This window comes from Urocampus carinirostris, chromosome 12 (genome assembly GCF_059441175.1).
Source record: "Urocampus carinirostris isolate Australia breed hairy pipefish chromosome 12, RoL_Ucar_1.0, whole genome shotgun sequence".
NCBI lineage: Eukaryota > Metazoa > Chordata > Actinopteri > Syngnathiformes > Syngnathidae > Urocampus > Urocampus carinirostris.
The window spans coordinates 5,229,775-5,248,986 of record NC_142360.1 but is presented as its reverse complement, the minus strand read 5'-3'; the positions used below and the strand labels follow the sequence as shown (position 1 = coordinate 5,248,986).

Sequence of the window (19,212 nt, the reverse complement as noted above, 5' to 3'; positions counted from 1 at the left end):
ATGGTTACAAGAACCGGGTGAGTTCTGGTTCTCCTGAAGTCCACCACCATCTCTCTGGTCTTGGTGGTGTTTAGGTGCAGGTGGTTTGCGTCGCTCCATCGGACAAAGTCCTGAATCAATTTCCTGTACTCCTCCTCCTGCCCATTTCTGATACATCCCACGATCGCAGTGTCGTCGGCAAACTTTTGCACATGGCAGGACTCAGAGTTGTACTTAAAGTCCGATGTATATAGAGTGAATAGGAACGGAGAGAGCACGGTCCCCTGCGGAGATCCTGTGCTGCTAACCACAGTGTCCGATGTACAGCACCCCTGTTTCACATACTGGAGTCTGCCTGTCAGGTAGTCAGTAATCCATTCTACAAGGTGTGAGCTAACTCCCATCTCTGTCAGTTTCCTACTCAGTAGCAGAAGCTGTATGGTATTGAAGGCACTGGAGAAGTCCAAAAATGTAATTCTCACAGCCCCCTTCGCCCTATCCAGGTGAGAGAGGGATCGGTGTAACATGTATACTATAGCATCCTCCACTCCCACCTTCTCCTGGTAAGCAAATTGCAGTGGGTCGATGGCGTGACGGACCTGTAGTCTCAGGTGGTGCAGCAGCAGCCGCTCCATGGTCTTCATCACATGTGATGTCAGGGCGACCGGCCTGAAGTCGTTGAGTTCCTCAGGTCTTGATTTCTTTGGGACTGGGATGATGCAGGATGTTTTCCACAGCAGAGGGACCCTCCCCTGTTCAAGGCTCAGGTTGAAGACGCACTGTAGAGGGTCTCCCAGCTCAGACGCACAGGCTTTCAGCAGTCGGGGGGATACTCCATCCGGACCAGCTGCCTTGCTGGTTCGCAGCCTTCTCAGCTCTCCACACACCTGGGCTGCAGTTATTTTTAGTGGGGGGATGTCATCCATGCTAGTGTCCAGAGGTGGAGGGGGAAGGACAGCTGCAGTACTCAAGGGTGAGGATAACCACTATCTTGGAGATTTTACCTACCCATCTAAATATTATTTCAAACCCATATTTATTCTTGTCTTTTATGACGATTACCCTGGACTGGAGAGGGATGGGCGCCACCAGCCCAAGACACACCACAGTAAATGGTGTCCCCACGACTCTAGTGGTTAAGGGAACCATCCCAACCCAAACCAGCCTTGGAGTGCCTTATCTAATATCATTATAAACACTGTACACTACTTTATGATCAATAACAATGAAGACAACTCTAGCTCTACAGAATTCAAGTTAATAATTATCCAACAACCGTTATATGGGGCAAAAAAAGTAATGTGTCAATCAAAGTAAAAAAGTGGAAATAATACAATATCAAAGAGGGAAATCAAACTAAAAATAAATAAATAAATAAACCATGGCCTATCAGCAGAAAATACATTCTTACTTTTGGTATCGTATTTTTCACAGGGAAAAAAAATAATGCTTAATATGCAAAATTGTATGTTCCTGCTATAAAAATGTGCACTGCGTTGTGATCGGTAACAATATAAATAATTATATTTAGAACTGAGAACATTGACAAAAAATACATTACTCTTCCACATGCATGAACTTCTGACGCTTATTGTAGTCCAAACCGGAAGACTCTTTATTTGATCGACGTCTGTATCCAGCCAATCGTAACGTCCTTGCTTCCAATCCACCCAATCGTTCACGACTACTAAATTGGCGGGTAAGGAAAAGGCAGGGTTTACGCAACTCCTTCTGACGAATCAGAGTACACAGAGATCACAACCCAACGGAAACACATGTTTCTTCGTTTCTTCTGGTGTCTTGTGACATGTCGTGGAAAACAAACAATTTAGTTTTTCTATCGTGTGAAAGTTAACGAGCGGTTTTATAAAATGGCAGCCAAGGTGGCGGCAAACGTCCCGCACGCGGAGCCCGAAGAGGAGAGTCGTGCGGCCGAGGCACCCGAGGAGGTCGCACAGCAGCAGGCGACGGTTCCGGGAGCCTCGGTGGTCCACAACCGCTTGTCAAAACTACCGCTGACCCGCATCAAGGCCTTGATGAAGACCGACCCGGATGTGTCCCTCGCCAGCCAGGAGTCCGTCTTCATCATCGCAAAAGCTACGGTACAAAAACACACTGGATATCCCTTGTTGCATTGATTGGTCTAGATCAGGTGTCACCAACACGGTGCCCGCGGGCACCCGGTCGCCCGCAAGGACCACATGAGTCGCCCGCGGGCCTGTTCCAAAAATAGCACATCTCATAGAGAGCTGCGTCTAAAAATTAATTTTGTTCTGTTGCTATTATTTTTTTAATCACACTTGTATGTATATAGATTTAAAAAATACTATCTTAAAAATACTTTAAGGTTAACGCGCACAATATTTACCTATGGGCAGTAAAGTAGAGCTTGTGGGATGTGGAGAGTAAGCTAGCGGGCGCTGTATGCACTTTCGTACCCCAAAAACATGGCAGAAAAAAGAAAGAAAACGTATCTCTTTCACAGTGAATGGGAAGAGGAGTTCTTTTTTACGACTGTAAAAGAAACCTGCGTGTGTCTGATTTGCGGGACGACCGTGGCGACAGCAAAACGGCACAATGTGGAGAGACATTTCAATACGTGTCACAAAAGCTACCATGATAAATATCCACCTGCAAGCGCCCTACGGGCAGAAAAAGCCCGTGAGCTAAAGACCGCTCTGGGTAAGCAACAGTCTTTTTTTACGAGGCCGGCCAAAAACTCACAAAAAGCAACCGAAGCCTCGTTTAGAGCTACACATTTTCTGATCAAGAAAAAAAAGGCATTTACAGATGGAGAAGTTGTCAAAGAAGCGATGTTATTAATTGCTAACACTGTATTTAAAGACGAGAAAAATGGAAGCGACCTAATCTCCACTCTTTCCGACGTCCAACTGGGGGCATCTACGATGGCAAGACGAGTATCAGCTATGTCCAGTAACTTGGTCGATCAGTTGGAGCAGGATCTGGCGAAGTGCAAGTGGTTTAGCCTCCAGTGCGATGAGTCCGTGGACAGCAGCAGTACAGCGCAGTTATTGGTTTTTATCCGGATGGTGTTTAATGATTTCTCCACAAAAGAAGAACTCCTGACACTACTGCCCTTAAAGACAACTACGAGAGGAGTTGACATTTATAACACGGTGAAGGAGTTTTTCGTGCAGAAAAAGGTGCCATTGGAAAAGCTGGTAGCGGTGACAACAGACGGGGCTCCTGCTATGGTCGGCCGACAGACAGGTTTCATCGCTCACTGTAAACGTGACCCAGACTTCCCCAAATTTCTGCATTACCATTGCATCATTCACCAGCAGGCGTTGTGTGCGAAAGTGATCGGCTTTGGGCACGTGATGACTCCCGTTGTGAAAATCATAAACAACATCCGCTCCAAAGCAAAGCAGCACAGGATTTTCAAGGTACTATTAGAGGAGATGTCAGCAGAATATGGGGACCTACTGCTACACACAGAAATCAGATGGCTCAGCAGAGGACGAGTTTTGCATCGTTTTTTGTCTCTTTTGCGTGAAATCAAAGAGTTCATGCAGTCCAAAGGCGAAGATGTCTCACTGCTAGAGGACACAGAGTGGACACTTGACCTTGCATTTTTGGTGGACATTACTGGGAAATTAAACCTCCTGAACTGCCAGCTGCAAGGCAAAGGTAAGACTGTTGTCGATATGATAAGTGCTTTAAATGCATTTAAAGCCAAAATGAATGCATTCTCTGCAGATTTACAGAGAAAAAAAGTTCTGCACTTTCCCTCTGTGCAGTCAGTGCTGAAAGACAATGCTTCTACATCTGAGACATTTGAAAAAGTGGCAGAAAAGTACATTGAAGTAATAAACAGACTTGGGCAAGAGTTTGAGAATAGGTTTTGTGACCTTCATCAGCTTGAACCATGTGTGATCTTCATTTCCAACCCTTTCATGAATGGGGACACAACATGCTTTGCTGAGCAGTTAAGTGCAACGTTCAACTTGGATGCTGGACAGGTGGAGATTGAAATTATAACATTGCAAAATGATCTCCATCTCAAAGCCTACCAGGCTGCACCAAACTTTTGGCGCCTTGTTGACACAGAGAAGTACAGTGGAGTATGCACAGCAGCCATGAAGGTTGCCAGCCTGTTTGGCTCAACCTATCTCTGTGAATCAGCATTTTCTGACATGAACTTCATCAAAAACAAACACAGAACACGCCTCACTGATGCACATCTGAGAGACTCACTCACAGTTGCAGTGTCAAGTTACACACCAGATTACAACACACTGGTGAACAGCATGCAATGCCAGTCTTCCCACTAACCAAGGACGGATACCAGATGTAGTCAGTGACAACATGGTAGTGCCATGGCAAAGTTGAATTAAAATATTGAAGAATTGTGTTCAATTTAAAAGTGTGTTCATGACATTTAAAAGTTATAATTTTGTTAAACATAACACAGACTTGGCCATTAGTTCAAAATGTGAAATAAAAAATGTATTACATATTTAAAAATATGTAAGTTGATTTTGTTTAACATTACATAATTGTTAACTTTTTGAAACATGTTGCAACATAGTTCATGATTTGTTAACAGGGCATGTCAGTGGCTTGTGCAAATGGGATATTTTTTGCTAAAATGTAGTGATGTAAGTGATCATCTGAAAATGTAACAAATACTGTGATTAATAGAGATAAAGTGTTGAATATTGATATCTGTTTCCCACCTTGTTGTCATTTTTGATAATCATTGTTAGAAATCATTAACATGATCAGTGTCTTTACATAGGTGAGTATTACTAATCATTATAAATAATGTATAACTAAAGGCAAACTGAGCAAATTTGTTATTTCAGAAGAGCGTATCAAACTGGTAGCCCTTCGTATGATTCAGTAACCGTGAAGTAGCTCTCAGTTTCAAAAAGGTTGGTGACCCCTGGTCTAGATCTTGCGAGGTTTGAGCGTGAATTAACGCGATTTCCCATGCATGTTTTTCCCTCTCGTGACGTCATCAAGATGAATTTCCTACATATTTAAAGCTGTATTTTTTTTAAAGCTGTAAATATTTTGGAAAATATTTACAAGACAAAAACCAATGAAGATATGTTTCTAAGATTATTTCTTAGGAGTCTGTGTCTATCACCTCTAAAGCCACGGTACAAAAAGCCACTGGATATTTTCTGGTTTATATCTCGCGAGGCTTCGGCGTGAATCAACGTGATGTTTTTTTGTTCTCTTATTAAATAATAATGCAAACTGTACATCCTTCCATACACATTCAATTCAAATTTATTTGTAAAGCACTGTGCAGGCAAAATATTGGCACGAAAAGTGCTTTATAAAATTATTTATCTTACAACAAGACCGTAAAATCCCCACTAATATAATATTTATGGGGATTCTATCAATACTGTAATTACAAGGCAAGAAGAATTGTATGCGACCGTTTTGACAAATTATGGAAGAGTATGATGTTCCAGATATAATCTGGGTTATTGATAAATTGTAAGACCCAACTGATTTTAAACAACTGTCAAGACCAGAACGGAGACACGACCCACTTGTGTTACGTTTCTCTCAGTTTCATTGGAAAAAAGGAAAGAGTTGCGCCCACGATCCGGTGATCGCTGGGGGAGATCAATCTGAACGCGGAAGTGGGACGTCCGTAGCGAGCGGTGTCAGGAACCGAAAAACTGGTCAGTAGCCAGGACAGGAAAGCAAAAACGTGGTCGGAAACGAGTCGAAAGCCAGGAGAGGAGAGTAGACGTGGTCAGGATCAGGTGGGAGTCAGGGTCAAAAAGGCTTGCCTAGAGTAAACTGAGGTTCGCAGACGGACCGATAAAAGGGGACAGATAGGAGTGGGTTTAAATAGGGACAGGGAGCCAATCAGAGTCCGAGGCAGTTGGCGCCAAAGGAGCGGGCACAGGTGCATCACATCGGTAATCATGACAACATATTTAAACTTTCAAAATCAAGAAAATGTAAACTTCTCTTTGCGTAGTCATCAGCAATACCATATTTTTTATGTGGTGAGTTCTCCACGTTAGAAATCAGGTTGCATGGACAGGTGCTGGAAGAAGTTGAAAGCTTTAGGTACTTGGGTTGTGATGTGGCTGCAGTTGGTGGAATGGAGTGTGAGGTATTGCACAGAGTGATTTAAGGAAGCAAGGTTTTGGGTGCTCTGAGGTGAGTGATGAACAACAAGAGTATGAGTATGGATGTTAAGAGGGGACCGTATAAGAGTGTGATTGTGCTGACTGTGTTGTATGGTGCAGAGACTTTGAGCCTGAATGCAGATTTAAGAAGGAAGTTGAATGTTTTTGAGATGAAGTGTTTGAGGACTATGTTAGGAGTGACAAGATTGGATAGACTGAGAAATGAAATTATGAGAGACAGAACTGGAGTAGTGTGTTGATAAGAGGAAGGCTGCGATTGATGTGGATGGATGGTGTTATGAGTGCACTGCAGGAAAGAGGTCTAAATATAATGGAAGCTAGAGCTCTTGTTGGTAATAGAAAGGAGTGGAGAGGTGTTGTGAAAGTATAGTGGGATTGTGGACGCGTTCCTAAGGATGAGCTGGGCACCCGTATGATGCGGCAGGGGTAAACCAGTGAAAGCTGTCGGGCCCTGCTGTTGAACAAAAGAGTGTGTCGTGTCACCCTGACCCGAGTGACATGGCCGCTTTCTGGTGTCCCATTTCATCTGGAGGGACGAAAGCATGACCAACTTGGGTGCCGAGGTGCCTAACTTGTTTGGGTGTTTGGGCAATTGGGTTGGCGATGGTCCAAAAAATGTTGTGGGGGTTTTTTTTGTTTTTTTTTTTCTATTTATTTCCCTTTTATTTTCTTTGTTATTGTATTTGTGTGTCTTGCTGTTGGTCACCCCTCTTGAGGGATATGAGCAAGGTAGATAGATAGATAGATAGATAGATAGAGTGCTCCACAATTTTCCACATTAATTTGGAAAACAGCTTGTCAATTTCCGACAACAATTTCTTGCCCAAAGACAGAATTTGAGAGGTGTACGTTAACCCAAAAAAATCCTTCTGCCTTAGACAGGGGCACTTTACCTCTAAGAGAGATCCTGGAATAGCCACTGGTTTGATTTCTTCTTTATTTTTTCAATGATGGGATTAAAGTTCAAAGCAGTTTTTTTTTAGCTGGTCCTTGGTTATTGTGATCCCTCGGTAGACGAGTTCAGATCTTACAGGAATATTACAGATAGAAGTGACTGAACATTTTTTTAATAGGCATGATTTCTTATTTACTAAGTTTCAAGCATAAACCAGAAGCTGTGGAAAACCTATTAATCGTATTTATTGCACAAGAAACTTGTTTTTCAACTCAAAGAAAGAGCTTTGTGTCATCTGCAACGATTGAAAGTTTCTTACCTAAGACATTGATACCAATGATTTGACCAGAATTGATGTGGTCAGCTAATAACTGGGCCACCAAAAGAAAAATATATGGTAAAGCTGGACAACCCTGTCGAATCCCTCTACAAACTCTGAACCTGGGAGACATGCTATCTGTTAACTTTATTGAACTATTGACATTATGGTACAAACTTTCCATGGCAGAGATAAGAATAGCAGTAGCCCATCCTCCTCTATTATATCTGGGTAATCAAGAATGTCTAGTATTTGATTTACTTTTAGGAGCTGGCTGCTCATTACGTCATCATTACAAAAAAGACCACGAAATTTAATTTTAAATATGAGCCAAGGTGAAATAGATAAAGGGACAGGGAGAAGGGGGAAGAGACAGAGAAAAACAGATGGACAGAGTGAGAAAGGGATAAAGACACAGAAATAACTAGACGGAGACACACCTGAGAGAGCGAGACAGAGAGAGGGAAAGACTGAGGCGGGTAGAGACAGGGAAGGCATTGGCTCAGGAGGTAGAGCGTTCGTCTTGGGATCAAGAGGTCGCAGGTTTGATTCCAGATTCCTCTTTGTTATATGTCGAAGTGTCCTTGGGCAAGATGCTGAATCCCTAATGCCCCCGATAGCAGGTACAGTGGGACCTCGCTACTTCGCGGTTCAACGTTCGCGGATTCAGAGCTTCGCAGTGTCGTGCGTATCGCGCCCGAAAGTACCCGCGCCGCGGGTTAGGGGCTTGCTCGCGAATAATAAGGATAAGCGGTGCAGATGATGAGATGAGATTTTTTTATTTTTTTTGGGAAGGGGCGTTGCTACTTCACAGATTTTCACTTTTTTGCGGGTGGTTTTGGTCCCCATTAACCGGGTCTAAAAAATAATATTAAAAAAAAAAAAATATATATATATATATATATATAATTTTTTTTTTTTTTTTTTTTTTTTTTTTTTTGAAGGTGCGCCGCTACTTTGCGGATTTTCACTTATCGCGGGTGGTTTTGGTCCCCATTAACCACAATAACCAAGGTCTTACTGTAGTTGCCTTGCATGGCTGACGCAGCTATCGGTTAGTTAGTTAATTTGTATAAGGGAAAAGTGTGAAGCACATTGTAAAGTGCTTTGGGAGGTCTTCATTGAATTGAAAAGTGCTATATAAATGCAGAACATTTACATTTAGTATAAAACTTTACAGCAATAGAATTTTTTTTAATTTGCAATGTTTGCCATTTGGAAACATTAAAAAGAACAAATACAGGAGCAATTGTGTCATATATTTTTAGCAGTCTGGATATTCGCAATTTCAATTATCTGTTTATGCTGCAGAATTGACAATAAAGCTGACCTTGATATTACTTGTTGCTGTGAGCGGTTTAGATCTCACATGATTTGGATGTTTTGGCGTGAGTGAATAGACTTTTCTACAAGGCGCCGCATACAATAACATCATTGACAAAAGTTTACCACAAAGTTCAACCATCTTGTTTAATTGAGAACTATACAGCTATTAATAATTTTAGAATTTGAAATGTTTGCTAATTTTTAATCAAAAGAAAAAAGAAGCAAATATATGTGATATTATTACTTTGAATATTTAGAGGGGTATTCCACTCTTTTCCAGTCAAGAAAATAAATATATTTTTTTTGTTTTAAGTGATAATAAAAAGGTGAACTAGTGTATTACATTAGATTGTAATTCATTGAATAAAAGCTCCCTCTGCTGGCTGGAGAATGATCACTCTTACCTTTACAACAGCAGGTACTATGCAAAAAACTAGTTTGAATTGCTATTATATTTAAAAGAATGATTTTTTTTCTAGTAATGACACTCTGTGAGTAAATATCGTATACAGTAAAATAATTTTAAACATGACAATTTAAAAAGTATTTGAGGATTAAAAGTGTGATGGCGTTCACATCTGTACCTAAAACTTTACACATTTAATGGATTTATTGGCAATTATAGAACATCATCAGGTTTTTATTCTGCAAACACGTGTAACTGCATATATCACTACTTTAGACCCCATATTACAGCATGAAATACAAAGTCTAGATTTTATTTGTTTTAAAGAACACAAAGAAGTTGTCATTGATGCCATAAAGTGGGGGGATGAAGAAGAGGGTCTAAAAAAAGATTGTATTCACACCGTGAAGTGAAAGCGTCTTAAGGCGGTGTCGCCATATCCCAGGGGTCTACTATGAGTGAACACCCAAATTCAGGCGGAAATGTTTCTTTCTTTTGGCTTTTTAATTTTGACTCAACAGTTTTCCCCACAGGAGTTGTTTGTTGAGATGATCGCAAAAGACGCTTTGGTATACGCACAGCAGGGAAAAAGAAAGACGTTACAAAGAAAAGATTTAGGTAAGAACCACATGCAATCATAATCGGTCGAAATACGAGGTACAGTCCCAAAAATGACTTGTCGTTTTTTTGACAGACAATGCAATCGAGGCCGTAGATGAATTTGCTTTTCTGGAAGGTGAGTTTCTTTTCTCCTCTCCTTTCGGCAGAAATGGTTTAATCATTTAAATCATTTGTTTTGTTTTGTTTTTTCCTTGGCAGGAACGTTGGATTAAAAAGCTCCTGAGAAGATGAGCGCACCAAAAACTGGTTTAATTTTCATAGACAGGATACAGTCTAAAATCTCTACTACTGGTTTTGTTTTTCCCAGAATTTGAATATGTGTCAATGTTTTTTGTTGTTTATTAATGGAGGGATGATATTTGTTGCATTGGAAACATGAGGCCATTACAAGTGTAAATTAGTTAGTAAATAAAGGTAATGTTATTTGTGAATTAAATCAGTTTGCAAATACTTTGTCTGATAATGAGTCTTTACCAGTATGGATTCAAAATTTTTGCTAGTGTACACATTCTGGACTCACACAAATGGTTAAAATGTTCGCTGTCCAAGGTGCTGACTTTGTTTTTTTCTTTTAGGACATGTTTGTACATGTCCTATATTTATTCGTAGTCTAATAGTAACCAACCCTTTTGACTCTGAGAGCTAGTTTTTGTTACTGATTCGCGCAAAGTGCTATCCGTTTGGTATGCATTTCTAAAATAAAACCTCTTATCGCTGTTTAATTATCATCTTTCTACCAGGTTGTAATTATTATAAGTAGGGTTCAGATGGGCTATGTCACTAAAACATCTGCCTGTTATGGGGAAACTATCGGATTTACGTAAATTATATGCACATTTAAAAAAAAATTCTAGGATAATTTATGTATTTAAAGACACTGATCATGTCAATAAGAAATCAAATTTCCTAGAAAACCACAATGACCCATCACTGGTAAGCTGAATCAGCCAGTTGGCTACTCAGGTGTTCCTAGGGGTCACCAACCCGTATAATATTTATACAGTAGGCGTCAGCATACGACATTAATCCATAGGAATCCGGTATGGATCGAAAAGTTAATTTACTGTATGGCGGCAGATAAACACCTATGATGATTGGCTCTGAATCCCCAATACCTAGTTAAAAAAAATTTACATTTAAAAAAGTATATAGTCAGTACTATTAATGTGTAATACTGTATATGTGTATAGGATTAAATAACGTAATAAAGATACATTTAAAGGAAAAAAATTGTATTTACATTTGGTGTGATGTGACTTCAGGGAGTTTACTGTATAGAAATACTTAAGATTAAAAATGCTGAGAAAAACCTCACAAGTTCCAAGTGCGGGTTAGGAATGTTCTAAGATTTCTGCGTGTTGTTTTTGCTGACCTCATTCATTAAACACATCCATCATTCACACTCCAGGTACAGTCAAGCCCCCGCTGGTTGTTGCGTTATAAATTTTCCAAATAAATGTCCGAGTGTATTTAAGCTGATTTTCTTGGTTTAGTGTTTCGGCCGTTGATGAAACAAAACTGTGAGAATCATAGACGTTTGGTTTCAAGAGTGCACCAGTCCACTCCCTACTGGGGAATGTCTTCCTGATACAAAGAAAAATACATAATCTAATCCTGAAAGACTGAATGTTGTTTTATTTTCACGGGCAATAAAGACACTCCAAGAAGGCAATCTCAGGTGAAAAGAAGATCTAATTCCTCTCACTAGATGAACATTTAAGGATAGGTTGGCCTGATGGCTACATTTCACTTGTGCGAAAATAAACAAGAAAGCATTTTCGGTATGTTGTGATGACGTCATGTTTAAAGTGAGGTGAGCCAGGTGAAGCTGGATGTTATTAAGGGGCAGGTCTGTACTGCTTATTTTTCATATGGCATACGAGTAGGAAAGAAGTGAAGAACGACGTCAAAGCAGAAGCTCAACAGAGCTTACACAAACAAGATATTTCCCCTCTGTCATGTAGCCAATCTTTGGCTAATGTTAATGTGCTAACACTACAGAGCTCATTTTGTGAACACATGCTTTGTGTGTGACATTCAGTCCACTGTTTCCTTCACTGGTCACTCCTGTTAGCCACTTGGCTGCAAGCTTTAGCTTGCCACCAGCCCCAATTGTTATTGTAAGCTGCACGTGTAAATAAACATTGCTGCGTCCTCCAGTGTCAACTTCTGCAGCTGGCCATGCAGGCTAACGTCACTTTGTTCCATAATTTTGGCTAAAGCCGCTCGACAAATTCAATATTTTCTAATATCGCCCATTCAGTAGCTACTCCGCAAACTTTGATTTTCCTCGCTGCCCTTCCGATAGAATGAGTGTTGTGATAGTAGTCAGTATGATTGGTTTATTAAGAAATATTCATTAACATGATTAAAACAAAAAAAGCGATCGTTGTATATATCCATCCATTATTTGCACCGCTTATCAGTAGGGTTGCAGGGTGCTGGAGCCCATCCCAGCCATCTTTGGGTAGTGGGCAGGGGACACACTGAACTGGTTGCCAGCCAGTCAGAGGGCAAACAGAGACGGACAACTCACTCGCTCATTCAAGCCTAGGGACAAATTGGACCAGCCAATTAACCTGACACGAATGTGTGAGGAAATCGTAGTGCCCGGAGGAAACCCACGCAAGCACAGAGGGAACATGCAAACTCCACACAGGAAGGTTTGCTACCATGACCTCAGAACTGTGCCGCACACGCGCCTACTACTGCGCAGCCATGCTGAACCCTGAGAACGTCACCAACACTAGAGGCGAACCAATGAAGCTAAACGCTATAATATGAATGAATGTATGAATGAATGAAAACTATTCGAACATCAAAATAAAAACAACTCAACAACAAAATAACGTGACATAATATATTCGAAAAGGGGTAGTAAGAAGCAAATGCTTATATTACCTACCCCTTCATCTTCCCCACCCAATATAACAATGATATAACAAAAATTGTAATATTAATAATAACAGTTTAGATATAAGAATAGCAACAATAACACAAAGTAAACTAGACACACTATTCCCAATCTTCCGCCAGGAATGTTCCTTTGTATCTAAACCTGAACAAGTGAATAGTTGGACACCGTTTGACCTCGTCTTGCAATCCATTCCAAAGCTTGACTCCACACACATACTTTTCCTGGTGGTTCTCACCTTTGGGATTATGAATTCACTACAGCCCCTTAAATTTTATTTTCCCTCTTTCCGAATGAATAATTTAGGGATGTTTTCTGGCACTATATTTTTGTTAACCTTAAATAGCTATTGTGCAGTGAAAAATTTTACTAAATCATCTAATTTTAATAATTTGGAATGCAGGAATAAAATATTAGTATGATCTCGATATCCTATCCTGTGTATGGTTCCAATTGGTTTTTGGAGGATAAAAACGGGCTGTAGTGAACTTTTGTAATTATGGCCCCAGACTTCAGCACAATAAGTATGGCAGAACTAGAGAACAATATAATAAATACAATGCATTATAGTTTAAAATTAATTTGGCTTTATTAATTATTAAAATGTTTTTTGATACTTTAGTTTGTATGTGTCTGATGTGTGTTTTCCAGCTTAATTTATTGTCTATTATGACCCCTAAAAACCCAATTTCACCATCCATTTTTACTTATAAATCTTGATTTGCCTTGCGATTACCAAAGAATATTACTTTGGTTTTATTTAAATTTAAAGATAATTGATTTATATCCATCCATACTTTTAGGTTAATTAATTCACGATTAATACAGGTGACCAAATCAATATAGTTATCATTTGAATAGAAAATATTAGTGTTGTCTGCAATTATTATTATTTTCAATAGTTTTGAAACATTAAAAATATCGTTAATATATAAATTAAATAACTTTGGACCCAAGATAAAACCCTGTGGTACACCACAACAGATCTCCAAGTATTCAGATGACAACTCTCCCATTTTTACATATTGCTTCTCCCCGTCAAATAATTGAATCCATTGCAAAGCCACTCCCCTGATGCCATATTTTTCCAGTTTTTAAAATAGTATATTATGATTAATGGTATTTCCCTTAGGGGATGAATAAAGTATCTATCTATCTATCTATCTATCAAATTCTTTTTTTAAGTCAATAAATACCCCGACTGCGTACCTCTTCTTTTCTGACTATGGGTGATTTCTTCTACTGCACCAATAATAGCCACTGTTGCTGATCTGTTTGCTCTAAAACAGTATTGACTATCATTAATACATTTCTGTTTATCTACAAATTGTTCTAGTCTATTATTGTAAAGTCTCTCTTATAATTTAGAGAACTGAGGAAGCAGAGATACCGGTCTATAGTTTGTAAAAATGTGCTTGTTTCCATTTTTGTATATTGGTATAACTTTTGCTTTTTTCATTTGATTTGGAAATTTGCCTGTTAGAAATGATAGATTACAGATGTAGGTCAATGGTTTCACAATGCTATTTATAATGGAGTTCATTTTTATCAGTGACTCAAATTGTTTACCACTGCACCCTGGGATATTTGCAGCGAGCTCTGGTCCAACATTTACAAAATAACTATTGAAATTGTTCACAACTTCATTTAAATGATAATTTTCACTGTTCTTATCAATAAAATAGTTTGGATATGCATGACTTACATTCTTTCCTTTTATTATACTATTTAATATATCCCAAATACCTTTGATATTACTTTTGTTATTATGTAATAAATTGGTATAGTATGATTTCTTGCTCGCTCTTAATATTCCCATCAATTTGTTTTTATACGTTTTATAACGCGATTCGGCTTCCTCAGTTCTATACAAGGTGTTTTTTTCCTTACAAGCATTATATAAACCATTAGTTATCCATGGATGGTTTACAGATTTATTCTTAATATTAGTTTGTCTCATTGGGCAATTTTTGTTATACTTGTTGGGGAATATTTCGAAAAATATGTCAAACGCACGATCCACATCACCTGTACCATATATAGCATTCCAGTTTTGTTTAACTAAGTCATCATAGCGTGATATAATAGTCTATTCAGTTCTAACTCGTTTGTAAACAAATTCTTTTGTTGATTCTTGTCTAGTAACCTTTTCATCATGCACTGTAAATACTGGTAGGTGATCAGAAATATCACAAACCAGTAATCCGCTGACGTTTGTAAATTCAATATTATTTGTAAATATATTGTCAATGAGTTTTGCACTGTGTGAAGTGATTCTACTAGGCCTTAATATAGTTGGGTACAAACTCATACTGTACATTATATTAATATAGTCATCAATGTTTTTATGTTTGTTTAGATTCATTAGATCGATGTTGAAATCTCCACAGATGAATAGTGTCTTGTTTGCTTTTGTTGAATATGTTTTTTCAGCCCAGTTTGTGAAAGTTTCAAGATTTGAGCCCGGTGATCTATATACACAACTGACTATAATATTTCTCCTTCTTTTCATTTATAATTTCTATTGTAAGACATTCAAGTAAATTGTCAATTACAAATGACATGTTTTGTTTTATCTTCGCTACTCCTCCTCCTATTTTGTTTGTTCCATTTACATAGTTCAAATTATAGTCGTTTAATTCAAAATAAACTCCCCTTTCCTCACTGAACCACATTTCAGACACTAAACGGGTTCTCAAATTGCTGTAAGCATTCAGTGATGTCTTCAAAATTTGTGTACATGCTTCTACTGTTAAAGTGAATTATTGAGAATTTCCCTTCAGATTTAACAAAAGTGTTATATTCAATTCCAGTATAATATTTGCAATTGTTTGAGCAAGTTGATAGAAATTTGTGGTCAGGATCAAAGTCATCTAATCTTGAATTATTGCAGTCAATGCGATCAATAATGCTCAGTTCCGGTAGACCATGGCCTAATATATTATGATAGATTTTTTATTGTGATCTGTAATAAAGGTGTCCATGTTGTCTGTCCAGGATGCCATTGTCCGAGATTGTACATTGTGTTTACCGCTCTATCCAGGCCTTCAGGCAAATCTGTCCAGCTCCTGCATTTCGCAAATCCAAAGTACTTTTGCTTCTTCTGGATTGCCGTTTAACTTTATGTATACTCTACAGTTTGAAGTCCAAGTTCCTTGTATCTTGTTTGTTTTCCTCAAAAATCGAGCTTGTCTTGCAATGTCAGAGGTTTTTTTTGCTTAAGTGTTCATTTAAATAAACATTTGTTCCTTCATTTCATTTCATTGTTCCTTTTTGTTTTTTTTCCTTGCTTAAGGATTTCATGTTTTCCTCTCCTGTTGACAAACCTCACAATGGTTGCTTTAGGCCGGTTCTCACCTCTTGATAATGGATGGCATGCTTCTATGTCCTCAGCATTGATAGATATCCCTTTTTTACTCATAAAAGCAATGACCTGTTGCTCAGCAGAATCTTGATCAGCATCCGTTTCAATACTTTTATTTGCCACAGCCTTGGCATGTGTCTGAGATTTGATGTCCAGACCGGTGATAAAAATGTCATTGATCCTGGTGTACTGTTCAAGTTCTGCTACACGTCCTTCTAGCGCATTAATCCTCTTGTCCTTCTCCATGTTTTCGTTTTTTAGATCTTTTATTTCAGCCATTAAACTCACGATTGTATTTTGTTGTTTGGTGACTATATCCATTTTGTCCATCATAAAGCCGAGTGACTTTTTGATTTCCTCAAGTTCCATGTTGCATCTTGAAAATTCCAGGCTTCTTTTACAGCACCGTCCGCTGATCGCCTCACCCGAGCCCCCTATGACTCTCCGGTTGTTGTTTCGCCGGACCTAGTTTTCCCGCCATGTTTGCCTCCTTACCGCAATGCAAATTCAGTCTTAGTGGCCAACTAGCCAGTCTCCTCTTTCGCCGCGTGTCTTTCCTCGTCGCTCGCTCCCGTTTCTCCGCTGCACGTCCCTACCCACGCAGCGCCAACAATGGCCGAACTCGGGAGCAGGACAAATCGGCCTCCTTCCTGCACTGGTTTTCAGAAGAAGTCCGACTCCGTGCTTTCTCCTTCGAAACCCACAGACGCCAAAATCATGGCGCACATTAGCGACTACGCTAGCTTCACTCGCGGTGCGTTCATGTGATATTATAATAACACACGTAAGCTTTATATGGCATACTACAGTAGACTTATTGTAACGCATGTTTATTGTACGTAGTTGTTCACTGTCGCTGTAACCAGAGCATTGTTGTGAATGATACCCTGGTTTATTCATTCATTCATTCATTGTCTGCACCGCTTATCCTCAGTAGGGTCGCTGAAGCCCATCCCAGCTATCTTTGGGCAGTGGACACCCTGAACTGGTTGCCAGCCAATCGCAGGGCACAGAGACAGACAAGTCACTCGCTCATTCACACCTAGGGACAATTTGAACCGGCCAATTAACCTGACATGCATGTTTTTGGAATGTGGGAGGCAACCGGAGTGCCCGGAGGAAACCCACGCAAGCACGGGGAGAACTTGCAAACCCACACAGGAGGTTCGATGAAATGAAATGATCTCCATTTATATAGCGCTTTTCAAGTCAATGACTTCCCAAAGCGCTTTACAATGTGCTCCACATTTCCCAATAGCAGCCTTGTAAGACGCTAACCTGCTTATTGGGGGTATTAGGGGTTCAGTGTCTTACCCAAGGACACTTCGACATGTAACACGGACGAGCCGGGATTCGAACTGGGATCCCTTGATCCCAAGACGAGCGCTCTACCTCCTGAGCTACTGCCGCCCCAAATCTCATGACCTCAGAGAACTGTGCCGCCGTGCTGCCCTGACCCTGGTTTAATTGGATTTAAAATATGACTATCTACCGTTTGCAAATTAAGACACACTTTAAACATATCGTGTTGTCTGGCTTTGGGAGACTGCAGAAGAATACCACACTTATTATGTGAAGCACATTGTAAAGCGCTTTGGGAAGTCTTTATTGACTTGAAAAGCGCTACATGAATGCAGACCATTTACTATTAGTCAAGTTAGTTGTGTTGTAATTCTAATTTATTTACTGTAAGAGCTTTCAGAGTGCTGTTTTATTCAAATCTATGACAAATATTCATTGTGGTTTTTTTCCATTATTAAAAAATTCTTACGCCAATTTTTAAGCTTTAACAGCAAATGAATAATGGCTCCAAATATTGGTTATCAGCCTCCTCTTAATACTAATAATCGCGTCAGCCCTGAAAAACCCATATTGGTCAATCCTCAATGATAAATATAATATTATAATACATTTTAAAAAACACGCACACAAAACCTTGTGTGACCTAGAATCACTTCAAACTGAATTCAACATATTTGTCATATTAATGGCAGGCTCATCCAGGAGTTGAACCAAAAACCTCTCATGTCCAGGTCAAAGAGGTGAAGATGAATATTGGGTATTAGCCAATTTACACTGCCTGATAGTAATATTGGATTTTATTACATTCTTGTCCAGTTTTTACATTTTTACTATATTTTTGTCTTTTTATTCTAGAAAAATAACAAAACTAGTTCCCTAAAATGGGCAAAAATTATCTGCCATCAGAACAAAACATTGTTACCACTACTTTCAAACTTTTTTTTTTCCTTTATAGTAATACAGACGCTGCCCTACTTAAGAACGACATGTTCCGGACGATCGTTCATAAGTTGAATTTGTTCGTTAGTTGCTTCAGTGCTATATTTTGTATGGAATGTATGTTTAAGGTTTATATAAGTAACTTACATTGTTTTGTACTAAAAAATAAACATGAAATAAAATAATATGCTCTATAAAGATAAATAAAGTCAAGTTTAACTTACTTTTGAAAGATGAGCTTTAGGAGTTAGGCGATATCCTCCTCCGTGGTAGAAAGTGGCCGAAAAAAAGCGATCCAAACATTTTCTCAACTGCATCAATCTTTCTTATTCCACTTTCATTTAAAAAAAAAAAACGGCTCACCTCTTCTTTACACTTTACACCAACCATATTGAATGGATGCACGAGATATCGAGCAATAAAAATGTCTTAGCGCGTTGCAGATACAGTATGGTATGTTAACACACAAACTAGGAAGAGGAAGCCGGATTTCTTCTTCGGCGTGGAGCTCTCTGTAAAGTAAGCTCAGGAGGTAGAGCGATCGTTTTAGGATTAAGGGATCCCAGTTCGAATCCCGGCTTGTCCGTGTTACATGTCGAAGTGTCCTTGGGTAAGACATTGAACCCCCAATTACCCCCAATAAGCAGGTTAGCGCCTTACAGGGCTGCACAGATCACGGCCGCTATTGGGAAATGTGAAGCACAATGTAAAGCGCTTTGGGAAGTCATTGACTTGAAAAGCGCTATATAAATGCAGATCATTTCATTTCATTTCATTTTTAAGTTGTGTATTTCTCAGACTCCCATGCTATGTAATTAACCTGTTTTTATGTTTTTATACTAGTAGTCATCACACCCACACATAGGCACGTTTCAAAGATCAGTCTATTTCCATTGTAATACGTTTTCAGTCTAATTTCCGTTGTAATGTGGCACTCATGTGCGACTCCATCCATTCACTGCGCATGTGCGACCTTTCAGTAAACCATGCCTACTGAC

At 39.3% G+C, this 19,212-nt stretch overlaps 3 protein-coding genes across 4 annotated transcripts in view; 2 read left to right on the top strand and 1 right to left on the bottom strand.

Moving 5' to 3' along the window:
• The window catches only part of LOC148354729 (serine/threonine-protein kinase NIM1), a 38,434-nt gene that overhangs the window by 9,895 nt on the left and 9,327 nt on the right, over positions 1 to 19,212 (bottom strand). The window contains exon 1 of one of the 2 annotated variants that reach the window (XM_088348795.1): positions 1,541 to 2,123. The exons of the other annotated variant lie outside the window; for it this stretch is intronic. Within the exon in view, the coding sequence (XP_088204921.1) occupies positions 1,541 to 1,550 (10 nt within the window). The 5' untranslated portion in view covers positions 1,551 to 2,123. Of the gene's footprint in view, positions 1 to 1,540; positions 2,124 to 19,212 lie in introns of those variants that run through there. 2 annotated transcript variants of the gene reach the window in all.
• Positions 1,702 to 10,145, top strand: pole4 (polymerase (DNA-directed), epsilon 4, accessory subunit). The gene is made up of 4 exons (XM_088348800.1): positions 1,702 to 2,081; positions 9,608 to 9,692; positions 9,769 to 9,810; positions 9,894 to 10,145. The coding sequence occupies exons 1-4, from the start codon at positions 1,851 to 1,853 to the stop codon at positions 9,905 to 9,907; spliced, it is 372 nt and encodes a 123-aa protein (XP_088204926.1). The 5' UTR covers positions 1,702 to 1,850; the 3' UTR covers positions 9,908 to 10,145.
• Positions 2,137 to 4,274, top strand: LOC148354731 (general transcription factor II-I repeat domain-containing protein 2A-like). The gene is made up of 2 exons (XM_088350145.1): positions 2,137 to 2,661; positions 2,824 to 4,274. The coding sequence occupies exons 1-2, from the start codon at positions 2,427 to 2,429 to the stop codon at positions 4,272 to 4,274; spliced, it is 1,686 nt and encodes a 561-aa protein (XP_088206271.1). The 5' UTR covers positions 2,137 to 2,426.